This window comes from Melitaea cinxia, chromosome 20, assembly GCF_905220565.1.
Source record: "Melitaea cinxia chromosome 20, ilMelCinx1.1, whole genome shotgun sequence".
NCBI classification, from domain to species: Eukaryota; Metazoa; Arthropoda; class Insecta; order Lepidoptera; family Nymphalidae; genus Melitaea; species Melitaea cinxia.
Genome location: NC_059413.1, coordinates 3,249,506 through 3,267,427, shown reverse-complemented (window position 1 = coordinate 3,267,427; position 17,922 = coordinate 3,249,506). Strand labels below are relative to the sequence as shown.

Sequence of the window (17,922 nt, the reverse complement as noted above, 5' to 3'; positions counted from 1 at the left end):
GGATAAGGTTCTTATGAAAGAAAAATATAAGAAAATTGCGCAGAAAATTAGAAAATTTAAGAATTCTTAACCACCATATAAAATTATTCCTAATCTAACTTTAGCGCTTTGGACAATATAAACTTTTTTAATGTAACCTTATGAGGTTTAATATAGAATTGACAGAAGATTGGTTATAAGACAAGAGATAACAGTAAGTTTCATATTGATAGGACAACATTTATCGGGTCAGCTAGTAAAATTATAATTTAATGAATTTTCGAAGATTGACTGTTTCAGCCTATCACATCCCACTGCCAAATACTTTCTTCACCATATATAAGATTGACTTCAGCTTATCGCAGTCCACTGCTAGACATAGACCTCCACAAGTTCGCGCCAAAAATGACGACAACTCATGTGTGTTGCCCATAGTCACCACCGCAGGGCTGGCTTTGTCGCACCGAAGACGCTTAACCGATTAAGCTTTAACAATCTCATATATAAGATTGTTAAAGCTTAATCCATCAAATTATTGCACTGCTGGTTGACGGATTTACCTACCACCGGTAACACGAAATTGTTGATTGAAAAATCAAATGCATACGATCCTATATCGGTGGATCACTATCAATTAATTAAAATTATAAAAAACAAATATAATTATAATTTGTGTAGTGACATTCAAAAGCGCCTTTAAAGCCTACTTGAATAGAGTAATTATTGACTTTCATTTTTAAATTTTAAAACAACAAATGATCTAACTTACCATAAGTGTAGGGAACAAATCGTGAGGTAGGGACACTTGGAGCACGCGGAGTGGTGATGCACTGGTTCCGGTAAGCTCTGCTGCAGCAGGCGAGACGCGTCTTCTATATCCACTAGGTTATCTATCATGAAAAAAATATAGTAATAATAAATATAAATCTTTTTTTGAACTCTTCAACCTCAAACTGTACTTTATTTTATTTTATTACGTAAGTTAAACTGTTTATTTGAAGCATATGGTACCATCCAACTGCTGGCTTTGAAATACACAGGTCGAAGACGGGCAGCAGCGTCTTCGGTGCGACAAAGCCAGCCCTGCGGTCACCAACCCGCCTGCCCAGCGTGGTGACTATGGGCAAAACACATGAGTTCACGTTATTTTTGGCGCGAACTTGTGTCCAGCAGTGAACTGTATTAGGCTGAAGTAATGATGATGATGATGATGATGATGATGATGATGATGATATGGTACTATACTACAATTTTACAAGAAAAGGTGGATATTGATATTTATACAGAGAAATAAGAAACAAAAATCAGTATACGAGCATATACATCTACAAAATAGTTTAACTAAACAAGTGAGAGAGTTTTAAAATTAAACTATACTACTATTCAGAACAATAATTAATTCTTATTACATAAACAAAAACTACAAATACAAAATTAATAAAAATATACGTAATAATTTTTACTATGAAATCTCTGACCTCTTAATATGTTACCCAGATTAGTGCAGGAAAAATCAAACAAAATTTTATATGGACATACATTAAAATTAATGATTAAAGTCTGATTTATATAAGAAAACAATCCGTTAAATTTTAAATATAACATGTCAATAATTTTACTGTTTTCTAAATGTAGGATCCGGGCATAAATAGTTTAGAGTCCGACCGAAATAGGTTTCTTGACCATAGCCGAAACCGAAATTTCAGCCTTAGTCACACTTTTGGACGAAACCAAAAGTAAAACTCGCGTGGACAGTGTAACAGTATATACTGAAGTATTGTGTATTTTAAGCATTTATTTGTACATACATACAAAAAAACAACATTCACTTTGATATCATAGAGTTTGTGTTTACAATATCCTATAAACAATATTTACTTCCTGAGACCTTATCCAGTGGTCGTCTCTTGACGTACATTATTCCACAACTACAGACTTTCGGCTCGAAAGTTTCGGCCCATTTTTACCGAAATTGAAACTTAGGCCGGAACTGACCGAAACCGAAATTTCGGACGACCCTTAAAAGTTAGAAAGATAAGACTTACCAGTATCAAAGTCCTGTGGTCCGGCTGCAAGATGCTGTACTAGTTCGTTGCGTAACATAATGAGATCACGCCTCTCTGGATATCCGCAGCTTACCTCCTTCAAATCAATACGCTCTCTAGAAATAATTTATAATCGATTTTTATTGGAATTTTTTTTATTTATTAATTTAACTTCAATTTAATAGTTTCGCAAGAAAATAAACTAAAGCGCAGTTTCTATTTCTTTTTCTAACAGAATTTAAAAAAGAAATAAGTTCTAAATTCCACTGTACTTTTTTATGTGTGTGGTACCGCATAATTGTTCACTGGGTGTACGAATTATGATGTTCGTTTTTTAATCAAAAGCTGGTGCACAGTAAAATATTAATTTAATTGACGAATACATATTATAATGTTTCGATATTTTATTTTTGTTTCATTTTTTTTCTTGTATGATATAAACGTTTTATTATTATTTATAATTATCAGTAAACTAACTTCAAATAGAGCAGCAGTCCTCGTTGCACGGCAGTGGTGGGGTCCTCATCCCTCTGGAGACTGAGCATCATCCCATACAAGAATAGCTGCCCGCGATGCTCCGCTGACATACTGGCGCGTCCGCTCTTCAACTCCAGAGGTACGATGGCTTTTATGTCTATAAACACCGATAACACCATCACTCACTCACATGGGTAAATTGGTAGAAGAGATCTCTTTTAGAGATAAGTTCGCCATTATACTGATATATTTGTATCTGATTTTAAGTGCAATAAAGAATATACCACACGGCCAATGTGGTTGCAATGGCCGTGTGGTTTCCGGTGGCCGTGTGGTTTCCGGCTCAAAAGAATCGTACCACCCCATTTCTTCCCAGGGAGTCGTAAAAGGCGACTAAGGGAACTCAAACTAGACCTTCTAGTTTGCGTAGTTATTCACCATCCAGGAAATGGAAAATTCCGTTATTAAACCCGGAAGGAGTCTCCGTTAGGCGTTCTCGCAGCTGATTCCTGCAACCGAACTGGCTCCGCACGTATCGGCTTGCCGTTCCTGCGGATTAAGTCAGCTAGGTCGAGAGGGTGGGCGTGGGTCTTGGGCAACCCTGCGTTTTCCTTAATCTGTGTCCCAGGCGACGCAGTGTCTGCGGAGAGGTCACTCTGCCCACGACAGTGCTGCTGCGTGGAAAACAACACGGGGAGTGGCAGTGACCGGTTATAAGTCCGCATATAATAGGCGTCAAGTGCGGGCGCCAGGGGTCACTCTCGTCAGTGGGAGGGTTCATCGAAGACCCATTGATCGGTTACCGCCCGCTTAAACCGGGCAGCCCCCGGCCAATTAGGTACCGATCCGCCTCGTCGTGGATTTGCTTCTTTAGGGTGTAGGAAGCACTAGTAAATCTAGAAAGTTCACGTCGTTACAAACCACACCTGGATCTAAGCAGCAATTAAAAATACACACCAAAAACCCACTTTTCATGCGTTTATCGACATGGAATGTCCGTACGATGAGGACAGGCTTCCCAGACACCAATGGAAGCTCAAATGGCGCTGACGACCTGCGCAAAACTGCCTTAATCGATGTCGAGCTCAAAAGACTTAACATAGCGGTTTCCGCACTGCAAGAGACCAGATTACCGGACGAAGGCTCAATACGCGAGGCCTCATATACATTTTTCTGGAAGGGAAAGGACTCTACTGCCGCACGTGAGCATGGCGTTGGTTTCGCAATCCGCAATGATCTCCTTTCCGCAATCGAAACTCCTCGAGGAATTTCGGAGCGCATTATGGTGTTGAGGATGCGAAGCAACTGCGGCTTTGTTACTTTTATTTCCGCATATGCCCCAACACTAGTTTCACCTGACGAAGCCAAAGACCAATTTTACGACCAACTCACTGAGACGGTACGTGGCGTAAGTTCTAGTGACAGACTTTACATCTTGGGTGACTTTAACGCCCGGGTCGGCCAGGACAGCTCTGCTTGGCCCGATTGTGTGGGCCCCCACGGCATTGGAAAACTCAACGAGAACGGACAACGTTTACTTGAGTTCTGCTCGAGCCAATTGCTGTGTGTGACCAATACTTTCTTCAAGGGTAAGCCTATGCGTAGGGTGTCCTGGAAGCACCCTCGCTCTGGTCACTGGCACCAGCTAGACCTAGTCCTCACCAGAAGAAAAGACCTCCGCGAAACCATTCACACGCGTACATTCCACAGCGCGGAATGTGACACTGATCATTCCCTAGTAGTAACACGTGTAGCCCTGATCCACAAAAAGATTCATTCGTCCAAACCACCTGGTAAGAAGAAATTAGACCTTCCTAAAACTAGGCATGACGATTTGATTCGTGATTTTGAGGATTTGGTACGTAAGGAGACTGAAACTTGGGATGTAAATGCGACCGTCGAAGACGAATGGAGTAATGTCAGAGCTCTTCTCACGGAAACAGCTGCCAAAGCTTTCGGCTATCAGAGAGCTAAATCTCAAGACTGGTTCACTGAAAATATAGAGCAACTTTCACCCTTCTTCTCTTTCTTGACTCTAAACGCGACGCTGCTCTTGCTCACCGTCTGAATCCTAATCCAAAGACGCGCGAAGAGCTTACAATTTCTAAAGCAGCTCTTCAACGCAGCACACGCCACTTTGCGAATGTCTATTGGACCAATATTTGCCACAACATCCAAGCGTGTGCAGACTCAGGAAACTTCAGCGGTGTGTACTCTGGTATAAAACAGGCCATCGGCCCAGTTTCCAAAAAGACAGCTCCCCTTAAAGAAGCTGATGGCTCTGTTATAACAGATCGTCATCGTCAAATGGAACGTTGGGTAGAACACTTCACCACTCTCTATGCAACTCCAGTCAGCATCGAACCGGAGGCTATTCAGAGCATGCCTAAACTGGATACTTGGAGTCAATTAGACGACCTACCTACTATAAGGGAATACCACATTGCTGTAAAGCAGCTTAAGCGCGGTAAGAGTCCTGGTAGTGATGGAACCCAAGCAGAAATACTTAAACTTAAGTGCGTGTCACCTATTCTGCACAGTCTGCTGTGTAAGTGCTGGGAGGCGGGGTGCGTGCCTCGGGATATGCGTGATGCCAACATCATCACACTATACAAAGGGAAAGGGGATCGCGGCGATTGCAACTCCTACCGTGGTATTTCCCTTTTGAGCTCAGTCGGCAAGCTATTTGGACGTGTAATATTAGGAAAGCTCCAAAAACTTGCAAATCGCGTATATCCTGAGGCACAGTGTGGTTTTCGCCCCCGGCGTTCCACAGTCGATATGATTTTCTCCCTTCGCCAATTACAGGAGAAGTGCAGAGAGCAGAAAACGCCATTGTACGTGGCGTTTGTTGACTTAAATAAGGCCTTCGATACCGTCAGCAGGGAGGGTCTTTATACTGCACTGAAATGCATTGGGTGTCCACCGAAACTCTTGAGCCTTGTTCAATCCTTTCACGAAGATATGAAGGGCGCTGTAGTTTTTGATGGCCAAACGTCTGATCAGTTCGAAATGCGTAGGGGTGTCCGTCAGGGCTGCGTGTTGGCTCCTACCCTGTTTGGTATATTCTTTTCGATTATCCTAAGAACTGCTTTCGGCGACAGCCAACAGGGTATCCACCTTCATACAAGAGTAGACGGAAAGCTATTCAACATCTCACTGCTTCAAGCTAAACGAAAGCGTCATGATCTTTTCGTTGACTCTTTGTTATTTGCCGATGATGCAGCTTTTGTGGCAAACTCAGTTCTCGAGCTTCAAACAATCATGGACAAATTTTCCAAAGCATGCACTTTGTTTTCCATGTCCATAAACCCCCAAAAAACTGTGGTTCTAGCGCAAGGCAGTGCAGAAATACCTGCAATAATGCTGGATAGCACTGCTTTACAAGTGGTTGATAGGTTCTGCTACCTGGGATCGACTGTCTCGAACAATCTCTCTCTAGAAGCAGAGATCAATACTCGCATCGGAAAAGCGGCGACTACGTTCGGGCGGCTCAGTACAAGAGTGTGGAACAACAAACATCTTACCAACAGGACCAAGATGATAGTATTTCAGGCCTGTGTTTTGAGCACGCTCTTGTACGGAGCGGAGGCGTGGACGTCCTATGCGAAGCAAGAACGTCAGATTAACACTTTTTATATGCGCTGCCTACGGAACATCCTGGGTATAAGTTGGAAAGACAGAGCGACCAACGAGAGGGTTCTACAAATTGCGCGGATGCCCAGTCTAACTGCCATGCTAAAACAGCGTCGGCTGCGTTGGTTGGGGCATGTACACCGGATGGACCCCTCTCGACTTCCGCGGCAGATCATGCTTGGCGCAGTTGCGAACGCAAGGAGGGATGTTGGGAGGCCTTTGCTCCGTTTTAAAGACTGCGCCAAGCGCGATATGGTCGCTTTTAACATAAATCACAACAGCTGGGAAAAGTTAGCCGAGAACAGAGACCAATGGCGTAAGAGCGTGAAGGATGGTCAACAACATCACGATGAAGCCTGGTTTGGACTCTTATCGGACAGGAGAAACAAAAAACACCAGAACAGCGACATCAGTGACACTAGCACATCTTTTCCCTGTTCGGTGTGTGGTAGAATCTGCCGCTCCCGTATCGGCTTGTACAGCCATCAGAAGAAATGCTCTTCAGACACCGCTTAAATCGTCTGGAATAGACGTAGAGGCCTATGAAAGAATATATAAAGTGTTTGCCTTGTAAGTGTAAATATAATAAAAATAAAAACTATAAAAAAAAAAACAATATGTAGAATAGTCTTGGTCAGTGGCCTCGCGTCGATGTCGATTTTTAGAGATTATACAGCTAGTTCTTAAGTTTTCTAAAGTTGCAGTGATGTAACGAAGCGTTTAAAAAAAAATTAAAAAATATGGAATAACAACAGCACGGGCATTATAAGGCTGTGGATATATCACTTACATTAAAAAAAAAGTTTTCCTTAGGGTATCTACACACTGTCTTTATACAAACGCCGTCAACGCATTTAAACGCGCTTTGAGATCTGTTTGCGAAACGACACAGGTAAGGGGGACATCTATTAATTACGTGAGCTATTTTTCGACCAGTTTAGACCCCTCCACCCCCTTAGGTGAGAATGAGTGAGATTTGCTTGGACCCCCCCCCCCACCGCTTACGTGAGATTGACGTGAATATAATAGAGATTGACGGGAAATAATAAACTGTTATAACAGATACTATAGTTAATTTATTTAAATTAAATAAAATTCAAAGCAAAAACTAAATGATTTTAATAGCCATGAGATTTATTTAGACTGGCAAAATGAACATATATATATATTTTTTTTGTAGTATCTGTAATATTTTATATTTTTTGAAGTTGATGTGAGATTTTCGATTATACCCCCTCGGTTTAAATGAGATTTTGTGAGATTTCATAGGACCCCCCCTCCCCCATTCTGAGCTCACGTAATTAACGGATGTCCCCTTATCATCTTATTTTTTTATAACAATGGGGGCAAATTAACGGACGAAGCCATCTAATGTTAAATCATCATGCAAATGCACATCTGCAATATAGGACGAGTTGTGGATGCGTCGCCGGCCTTTAGGCATAAAATAACTATACACTCGGCGTTTGAGAAACCTCAAATTATAGCGCTCAGGGAAAACCACAGAAGGTCATTCAACAGTTTGCATGTACGCGGAAAGAATGCGCGTGAAGTTCGCGAATTAGTTGCAAACCAAGCATCCAAGTGGTGTGGATGAAACTTAGTCCTTCGACAAAGGATCTATTATATACAATACATTGAAGAACTGTAGAATTTACTACGATTTAATTGTTGAAGGCGCAGCTATGATATGATTTAACTGAGGTAGGGCACAGCAGGAATTTCCTGCTCAAAATATGGAGCAGCCCGACTGGGGTAGTACCTCGACCTTACAGAAGATCACAGCTAAATAATACTGTTTTAAGCAGTATTGTATTCCTGTTGGTGAGTAAGGTGACCAGAGCTCCTGGGGGGATTGGGGATTGGGTCGGCAACGCGCTTGCGATGCCTCTGGTGTTGCAGGTGTCTATAAGCTACGGTAATCGCTTACCATCCGGTGAGCCGTACGCTTGTTTGCCGACCTAGTGACATAAAAAAAAATATATGAGTCATTATTTTCTTAACGGGAATAGTCTAGTTGTAGTATGGAATACAAAAAATAATGTGTCATAATATAATTGTTTCTTAATGTGCTAAGAAAAATGAAACTCACTTTTCCGTTCATGAATAGTAACTTGTAATGTCGCATCAATTTTCCCTTTCAAACCTAATTTCGGACAGCACAGATTCTCTTCGATGTCTAATACTTTGTCTATTTTTCCATTCCATTTGTCTTTTTCGATATTCTGTAATAAAATAAAAACGTGGTCTTGTACAAAAAATAGAGGTGATAATTAATAAATGTTACTTTAAGGAAGATTCGGCAGATTCAGGGACGTAATAAAATATGTCTATCAAAAATTAAAATACACTATTAATCTTTTCCGCTTTTTTTTTAACTTATTAATAGTTTATTGAAAAAAATTGTTTAAAAGTATTTTTTTCTTAAAAAAACAGTGTTTATTAAATGCGTTATAAAGAACAAAATAAACTTTTTCTTTAAAACTTTTTGTCATGGCGTCAGTTTCGAAATAAAAATTGCGGTAAGTTCCATACAATATAAAATGTTCATAGCAACTGTTAACAACTTATATTCATTGAACATGTTGATTATTATACTATTTTCTTTAACTCTCGTACCTTATAACACTGTTCACTAGACATATACGTTAACATAAATTCAGACAGTGGCCTGATATACATTTCCATATTAGACCGAGCCTCTTCCTCATCTATGCCCGCATCATACAACAGCTGTGTTGACTCCTTGATAATTTTATCAGCTTCGGCACCCAACTCTGATGTCTTGTTTATATTCTGTGTGAGAGCTTTTTGTACCAATTCATGAATAAGAATACCAATTGTCATCTGTAACATACAATTTTACGTACGCTTGACTTGGGGAGTAAGCTGGTGATTGCGTGACGAGAGCTTTGATACATGATACTTTCACAAGTTGCTTTTTATTACCGCTGTGTTCGCCGAATCTATTCCACGCCACCTTTCCTGCAACACTGCCTTCCGTTTGCAGAAGACCCCCGCTACTACACTAGTACTTGACATTAGATGATCAGGTCGTAGGGTTAACAGACCAGAAGTGTTGTTTATACTATACTGCCCTGATGAATCACGACTTGCAAGAACACTTATTAAATCTCCCTCCTGTAAAGGTGTGTTGACCCTAAAAAATTATCAAAAACGATTTTTTAAAGTTATTTATACAACAAAATAACATATAAATAAAATTATTTTTCTTTTCTTCTTACCAAATACCTTCAACAAAACAAGTGCCAATTTTGTTGTCGTTTTTAAGTTTTAGTTCTAACTTCTGAGGATATCTAACAATTGATAGAATTTCACATCTCTGCATTACAGTAAGGTCTAAATCCTCTTTAGTTTCCTGTTTAAAATTTTGTAATTAAAATGCTAACCACACACACAACAAAAAACATTAATTTGAGAATTATTCATTTAAAATTTTTTTAATTCCAAAAAATTTTTTTCAGGAATATGTCTCAAAATATACCATATTTTCTACACCATTCTTTAAAATATACCATATCTGTTGTCATTTTGAGTTAGCTATATAATACTGCTTTCAAGCAGTGTTGTGTTCCTTTGGTGAGTATGGTGACCAAAGCTCTTAGGTGGGATTGGGGATAGGGTCGGCAACGCGCTTGAGATGAATCTGGTGTTGATTGATTATGTGTCTATAAGCTACGGGTCTATAAGCTACTATCATCAGGTGAGTCATATGCTTGTTTGCCGACTTAGTTGTATAAAAAAAAAAGTTTCCAATATTTGGACTCTATTGCAAGTAGCATATGTCGGCAAACACGCGTATGAGTCACCTAAAGACAGAAGGATCACAAGTGGTTAATAAGTTCCCCAGTGCTCCACATTTTGAACAGGATATTTCGTTCTGTGCCCTACCTTAATTATTACCGATATTTATAATATTAATTTTTGGCAAGAAAGGGCAATGTCTGGGATCAGTTATAAATTCAATAAATATATACAATAGTTACCGAAAAATTGTCTAGTTCCCATTCATCACCAAAAACATCATCAACATCATTTTGATTGAACTCCAGAACTTTAACGGTAGATCCAAATTTTGATGGTGATCTTTCCGATTTTAATGACGATGCTATTTTTATGTTTTTCCCTAAAATACAATTTAGAGTTGGTACAACATACAATATATAAAAATGCAAAAAAAAATTATTTATGAAAAGAAATTTTTCTTTAACTATAATAATAAATTAAAAAAAAAAAAACAACCCAAACTAGGATCAACTCCTGTGTCCAGGAAAAAAACACACAATACACCAGCCCAAAGCCAAGACCACAACTACAAATGTATGTCATGTGTGGGGATCGAACCCGCAAACTGCCAGCACAACAACCGCAATCAAGTGCTGTGACTTTTGCACTAATGCTTGGTCAAAATTTATATTTTATTTGATTTCTAAAAATTTAATAAATTAATAAGATTGTTTTTTACCATTGTTGTGAAAATAAATTTAAATGTTTCAAAAAATCATAATAAAAGAGAACTCACCATTGGGACTTTTTTTAGGCGATATGTTATTTTTTTTTAATTTAACATTATAAGTTTGTATATCTTCATCATGATTATTAAATATGTCATTACATACTTGATTTTCTTTTTCATTTATGTTTGGTTCTTTTCCATTATTACAATCTAGGTTATTTGTATATTTTACTTGATTTTTTATACTATTGGGAGATAGTGACAGCAAAGGTGATTTATTATCTACGCTGCAGGAACTTTGTTTATCATTATTTACTGTTCTATTTACATTCTTTTCAGGTGAATGATGAAAATCAGACTTTAATTTTTCCGACTTTAATTGTTCAAGACTAAGTGTGCCGTTTTGTTTTTCTATTGAAACATTAGTACCGACTATTTTACATTTTTTAGTTGGTTTTTCTTCATCTCTCAATGTGTTTACCTGTTCAGCTGATGAAAATTTTCTCTTACATATTCTTAAATCAGATTTAGTTTCCTCTGGAGACTGCTTAACAGGAGACTGTTTAACAGGAGACTTTTTAACATCATTTGAAACATTTTTAAAAAACTGTGTTATAGCTTTTTGATTTTTAGATGCATTCGGTTTTGACTAAAACAAAATAAAAACGCCATTATTTATAGACAACACTGCTATCTATAACCACAATATAAAATACAGACATACCTTTTTCAGACTTAATGTTTTCGACATTTTTATTTTTACAACAGTCTGTAAGAGACCATTTTAAAATGTTATAAGTTTTAAAATATACACGATGACTATTTTTGAAATCCTGAAAGTTTTAATAGATAAATTCTTATTAAAATGTCCTGTTTAATTTACTCACTTTCGAGGTCCATTATATATGGAATATTAGACAAACTTTACGATTAAATAGTTACGATTTAATACATACACATTTGTGTTGTATGATACCCTTTATATTCACGTACCTTTATATATATACTCTTTGATTCAAGTTAAAGTAAGAAAAAAAACATTTATTTATTTATTTTTATTAAATGTCACTGATTCTATATATGTAAAATAGTATGTACTCGTTGATTTTTGCTTTTTTGGCGGTATTTACATTCATATTATAAAACGTGTCAATTTTTTTAAAATTTATTTAGAGCTGGATTCGAGTCCTTCGCTCCATTTTTACATATTAAACAAACGCGTGTCAAAGGCGGTCTTAGTCAAACTACCGATTACGTTGCAACTGAAAAGTATTAAATTATAAATACGACGTATAAATTATAGTCCCTGATTTCGCAACGCGACTTCTGATTTGTGCGACATTTTAAATTATACACTTCTCATCTAAAATACCTATAAAGTATCCCCGTTAAATTGCAAAGAATAGAGAATTAGTCTCTAGCCATAGAATTTCCAGCCCTTGCCGCTCTTGTCACGAGTGGACCTATAAGACTCGGAGGCAATTCTTTTAAAAAATTTAGGATAACTACTCCAAGGTTTAAAAGTTTAGACTTATAACATGTGTTAACTACAGTAATGTGGGTAAGTCAGCTTGCTTTGGTTGCGCTTTTCTTTTTAGCTTACGACCGCCATAGGCATGACGATCGATGGGTGTGCTGTGCAACGAAGAGAGTATAGAACTCTGTCTCTTTTTTTATCCCACGTAACGCATTTATGTTTTAAAATATAACCAATTATAATGAAACGTCACTCAATATAACCAATTACAATGAAGCATGACTCAAACGGTGTGGTTGCTAAAACAACATCATGCAACTAAGCCCAATTCCAATGGTGAGACCGTGAGAGATTAGTACGAGTGTCATAACTTTCGTCAGTACGTATATAGGTCGGTATATCGGTACATATAGGCCGCGTTTCACTAAACGTTCGCAACGCCCGCGGCACCTATTCTCGTTCGACCTAAAGCCCATGGTCGCCAAAGAGCGATCGCTTGACATCATAGATGACGTCACTGTTCGCGACCACTTCGCCCACAAAATATAGGTGGGTCAAAGTTGGCTTTCATCAAAACGTGGCGGAAATTTAAAAAAGAACAACCGCCAAATTGTGAATCTTATCTGTCCTTCGATTCCTGGGAATCCACGTTAAATTAAGTTTTACTCCAATCCATGCGAAATATTCACTCACAAACCCCATAGCTTCGTGTTTCACCATACCGTCATATTATCAGCACACAGCTGACACCTGATAGCACTCAAATGTGACCGTGGCTTTTTTTACGTTAGTGGAAGTGGAACGACAAATTCAGGCTTTCAAGTTTCAGCGGTCGTGATCGATGATGTTGGGGCCTTAAGTGGGACGCGCCCAGAAAGGATGTCGCGGTCGTCCCGGTCGCTAAGTGGAATACACGGCATTGCATTTATTATGACAGCTGAGAAATGTGAACTTGTTATTTGAGGTTATGTTTATTTATTTTTAGTGTTTTGTTTGGTCAAATAAGTTTTAAAACGCAATAAATATGTCTAAACGACCGGAACATCAAGCCCCACCTGAACTTGTAATATTTTAAAGTTTATAAATTTTGTTTAATTCACACTTGCTACGATCTTACTAACTGTGCAATATATATTTTTTGCAGTTTTACAATGAAGATGAGGCCAGGAAATACACACAAAAGTTAGTAAAACCTTAAAATATTTTATTGTAAGAGTATTACTTGTCGATATATTAAGCAGTTTTAATTTTTCAGTTCACGAATCATAGATATCCAAGCGCAAATGACTGAGCGATGTTTGGAGCTACTGCTACTGCCCGAAGACACACCATGTCTGTTGCTAGACATAGGTTGTGGTTCAGGATTATCAGGTTCAGTACTAGAAGAGTCTGGACATATGTGGATTGGCTTAGACATATCACCCTCCATGCTTGGTAAATAATTATTAAGTAAATAAAACTATGCATGATTTTACCAAAGTTTCCTATATATGAAGTCGGAACCTAGTATTTATAATTAATACTAATATTTTCAATTGAATAATGCCTGGAAAAAATTGATATTCTATATAAGGCTGCCTCATTGTGCCTTAATTCTAGTGCACATCTTTATTCCTAGCTTAGTGGTGTACTATAAAGTATAATTATGTCCTATGTATTTTGCAAATTATTATATTAATGATTATGTATACGTGTTAATTATTGTGTGTTACAGATGTTGCATTAGAAAGAGAAACAGAAGGAGATTTAATACTAGCAGATATGGGAGAAGGTGTACCGTTTAAAGCTGGTAGTTTTGATGGTGCAGTATCAGTGTCAGCCCTGCAGTGGCTCTTCAACGCAGATAAGAAAACACATCAACCTGTTAAGAGATTATACAAATTTTTCAGTTCTTTATATGCTTCATTGGTAGGTGTTTATAAATATATATAATTTTTATTTCATGAAATTTAAAAATAATTAATCTTATTCAAAGAGGTTCTCCTTTATTCATTTTCACTTTAAATTGTTACTTTAGAAAAGAGTTTTTAGTTTGTAAGAAGGCTATTGCTATTTTTTAATTAAAAATGGATGAAATATGTTATAAATTTATGAAATATAAATAATAATTAAATGAGTTATAAAACTTTTTTTCTTACAGTCAAGATCAGCGAGAGCTGTTTTTCAATTCTATCCAGAAAATGAAAGTCAGTTAGACCTCTTAACTTCACAAGCTATGAAGGCTGGTTTCTACGGAGGTGTTGTTGTTGATTATCCGAATTCAGCTAAAGCTAAAAAATTCTTCCTTGTTCTTATGACTGGTGGAGCTGCCCCTTTACCACAAGCATTGGGTAATATGAACACATTAACTAAAAATTGTTTTTTTTTATTATTTATTTGTTATATACTGATCAGGGAAATTGCATACAGCCATTTTTTTTTTCTTGAGTATGATTTTTTTCAATCTGACCTGATTGTCATTAAAAAACACCAAATTAATTGTCCAATTTGATGCAGTAATTTAGAGGTATTATGTGTATATTACATTGATTAATTTTTATTTATAAAGGTTGGTTAATCAATAAAATCAGCTATAATTATTACATTTAGATACAATATAATCAATTTATATTATATTTATAGGAACAGAAGAAAGTGATAACTCTTTACAAATCAAATATGCAAGAAGGGAAGCCTGTAAAGCGGCACGAGGTAAACCACTCAAAAATACAAGAGCATGGCTCTTAGAAAAGAAAGAAAGGAGAAGGAAACAGGGGAAAGAGACTAAACCTGATACTAAGTATACAGGAAGAAAAAGAAGTGGCCGCTTCTGATATATTGTAATTTTTTAGACTAATTACATTGTATAATTAATAAAATATATATAACATTGAGTTATCTTTTTACAACATATTTCCACACTGTGTCAACACCATGTCCTATCGTTTCAATTGGCACCATATTAGGCAATGGAAATCTACAAGCTACTACTACTGTTCCATCGTTCACTTCTCGCAAAAGTTTTTTCTCAAACTCTTGCATCATTTGTTCAACACCAAATATAACAATATTATTGTATGGCACTAAGTCAAATTTCCACAAATTACATCTATAAAATTTTGTTTTATTATATTGGTTGTTTAAAATAGACGCAAGTCGTGAGTAATATACTAAGATCAGGTTTAATTCGACTCCATCAGCTTTAAATCCTAATCTAGCAGCTGTAAATACGATTCTGCCGTCACCGGAACCTACGTCAAGTAATCGACCTGTTCGACCTTTTAATGCCGTCGTAACTCCGTGCAACTGGTTGTTGGTAGCTGGCACGTAGGGCAGACAGAATTTTCTAAAGGCAGGCGACACGAATGGTATACATATCACACTGACGCCCAAAGCTAATCCACCTGTTGTATAAATTAAAACTTTCCCAAATGGTGATGGTGTACTGCTATTTTTAATATTAGCTTGCAAGTTAACTTCAAGGTCCATTTTTTAAGTAACTAATTAAATCATAATATGTAGGAAATTAACAAACAAAACATTTGTTTAATCTTAGGTTATCAATAAATTTGACAGATCTCGTAAATCATAATCAGCTGTTCCATCATAGATAAAATGTTTCATTGGCTGTTTCTGAGAATAGGTATCAGGTTTCTTTTCATTTCACACTTTTCACAGTTTAAAATATAAATTAAAAATTTGTAGTTATATACAAATTTAAAAATTTACAACACAAGGAATTATTGCATAATTATATACACACATATATATATTATGTTCCTATCCTTTTTGTTGTTATGAATTATGTTGTGTGTGACCCGTGAACAAGAAGCTTATATATAGTGCGTTTCATCGAATAGTTCCTATGGCGTTACGTTGGCCCCACTGAACTCCACTCTCTGTCAAATTCATTGCAACGAGAAGACGCAACCGCAGATTTTGTTTATTTTCATTTGATTTTTGACTGAAATCATGCCCAAAACTTTGAAAAGTGATGAAAAAATGATGGTGTTAAAGGTGAAGACATTTTGTGAACGTGAAAAACGTAATAATGCCCCATTAATTCCTTTAAGATGTGTTCAGGCTCGTGTCGCCGCCATGACAGGTTAGTCAAATAGGGTTACCAGTAGCAGATAATAATTTCCTCACTTAAACTAACATTTTTTTTAACGGTAATTATTTTTAAGACCTAGGCAAGCATGTGCACTTGTGTCTAATGTTGGTTTACGTATTACTTTGACAATAGATAAACCGCATATTTAAAAAAAAAATAATCAATATACCGAATTTTTTTGTTTTAGGTATATCCGAAAAAACCGTGTCTAAAATCACTAAAGAAGGTGAGTTCGCAGCCAGCACTTCGACCAAGGTTTCAACACCACGCAAAACCGGCCCCTGGCCTAAAAGAATCGAACTGGATGACTTCGACCGGTGTGCTATAAGGCATAAAATACATGAATTTTATTCCGTAAAAAAGGAGTTGCCCACTCTAACAAAGTTATTGCATGAAATGCGAAGCGAGATAAATTTCAAAGGAAGTCGTACCACTTTGTGGAGAATAATGAAAGATATGGGATTTTATTTTAAAAAATGTGGATCCAAAAGAAAAGTTCTAATGGAGAGATACGATATTGTCGCCTGGCGTTATCGATACCTGGAAGAATTGCGAAATAATCGTCTCGGAAACCAGCGCCCAGTTGTATATTTGGACGAGACATATATACATTCAACATATTGCGCTGGAAAATGTTGGCAAAGCGAGCAAGAAGAAGGTGTATTATCATCAGATTCCAAAGGGCCACGTTGGATTATCGTCCACGCAGGTGGTGCTATGGGTTTCATACCCAATGCTCAACTGATCTTCAGATCTCAGTCACAAACGGCCGACTATCACGACGATATGAATAAGACGAATTTTAATAAGTGGCTTAATGAAAAGCTTATACCAAATCTGCCTCCTCAATCAATTGTGGTGATGGATAACGCCTCCTACCACACAGTGCAGCTTAACAAAGCACCAACAATGTCAAGCAGAAAGACAGAAATGCAAAACTGGATAACAAGTAATGGTCTTTCTTACTTGCCAAGTATGGTAAAAGCCCAGCTATTTCAAATAATAAAGGAGCACAAACAACCGCCTGTTTATGAAGCCGATGTAATGTTGGAGGCGCATGGACATAAAGTGGTAAGGCTTCCACCTTATCACTGCGATTTAAACCCCATCGAGCTGATATGGAGTGTCTTAAAAAGACGAATTGCTGAAAAAAACCTAGGTCAGGAAGCAAATAAAATCGTCCAAATCACAGAAGAAGCATTTGCAACGATCACCGAAGTAGAATGGAGAAAAGAATGTGAGCACGTGAAAAAATTGGAAGAAAAATATTACGTTGATGGCCAAGTTATTGACCGCGAGATGGACAGGTTTATAATTGAAGTGGGAGACGATAGCGACACTTCTGATGACGAAGATGATATGGAAGATGAAGATGACGACGATCTCTTGGGTATAAGTCCGTTAGATGAGCATCTTTTGCCTGATCATAATTATAATAAAAATTATTAAATTATTTATGCTTTTCATTACCGTCCTGATTTTTAAAATTACAACAATCGAATAATTTTTAAATATATAATCAGTAATAAGACCTTTGCACTTTATTCAGTATGTTTTTTTTTTTGTTTTTAGTGTGCAACAAAATAAAAATAAATAATAAATATATTAAAATAACTAAAAAACGTGTATAAAATTACCCTTACTTTGAGGTAAGTTATTATAGATAATGTGGGAACACTGGAAAACATTACTGCCACATTAACGCCATAGGAACTATTCGATGAAACATAGTTTTAGG

General features: G+C 37.1%; 4 protein-coding genes across 4 annotated transcripts in view; 2 read left to right on the top strand and 2 right to left on the bottom strand.

Moving 5' to 3' along the window:
* The window catches only part of LOC123663639 (DNA replication ATP-dependent helicase/nuclease DNA2), a 38,903-nt gene extending 27,538 nt beyond the window's left edge, over positions 1-11,365 (bottom strand). Inside the window, exons 1-11 of the mRNA XM_045598307.1 lie at positions 11,339-11,365; positions 10,681-11,263; positions 10,145-10,284; positions 9,383-9,516; positions 9,087-9,297; positions 8,765-8,984; positions 8,489-8,515; positions 8,230-8,349; positions 2,502-2,658; positions 2,025-2,140; positions 749-848 (exon numbers count right to left, since the gene is read on the bottom strand). Coding sequence (XP_045454263.1) covers positions 749-848; positions 2,025-2,140; positions 2,502-2,658; positions 8,230-8,349; positions 8,489-8,515; positions 8,765-8,984; positions 9,087-9,297; positions 9,383-9,516; positions 10,145-10,284; positions 10,681-11,263; positions 11,339-11,365 — 1,835 coding nt within the window. The remainder of the gene's footprint in view (positions 1-748; positions 849-2,024; positions 2,141-2,501; positions 2,659-8,229; positions 8,350-8,488; positions 8,516-8,764; positions 8,985-9,086; positions 9,298-9,382; positions 9,517-10,144; positions 10,285-10,680; positions 11,264-11,338) is intronic.
* Positions 11,366-13,009: 1,644 nt separating this feature from the next.
* On the top strand, positions 13,010-14,964 carry LOC123663376 (probable 18S rRNA (guanine-N(7))-methyltransferase). Its single transcript, XM_045598064.1, has 6 exons — positions 13,010-13,154; positions 13,236-13,273; positions 13,347-13,525; positions 13,806-13,999; positions 14,232-14,421; positions 14,714-14,964. The coding sequence occupies exons 1-6, from the start codon at positions 13,116-13,118 to the stop codon at positions 14,902-14,904; spliced, it is 831 nt and encodes a 276-aa protein (XP_045454020.1). The 5' UTR covers positions 13,010-13,115; the 3' UTR covers positions 14,905-14,964.
* On the bottom strand, positions 14,663-15,674 carry LOC123663377 (ATP synthase subunit C lysine N-methyltransferase). The gene has a single exon (XM_045598065.1). The coding sequence runs from the start codon at positions 15,557-15,559 to the stop codon at positions 14,966-14,968; it is 594 nt and encodes a 197-aa protein (XP_045454021.1). The 5' UTR covers positions 15,560-15,674; the 3' UTR covers positions 14,663-14,965.
* Positions 15,675-16,852: 1,178 nt separating this feature from the next.
* On the top strand, positions 16,853-17,637 carry LOC123663445. Its single transcript, XM_045598128.1, has one exon. It carries the CDS (start codon positions 16,902-16,904, stop codon positions 17,631-17,633), a length of 732 nt encoding a protein of 243 aa, XP_045454084.1. The 5' UTR covers positions 16,853-16,901; the 3' UTR covers positions 17,634-17,637.
* The last annotated feature ends 285 nt before the right edge of the window (positions 17,638-17,922 follow it).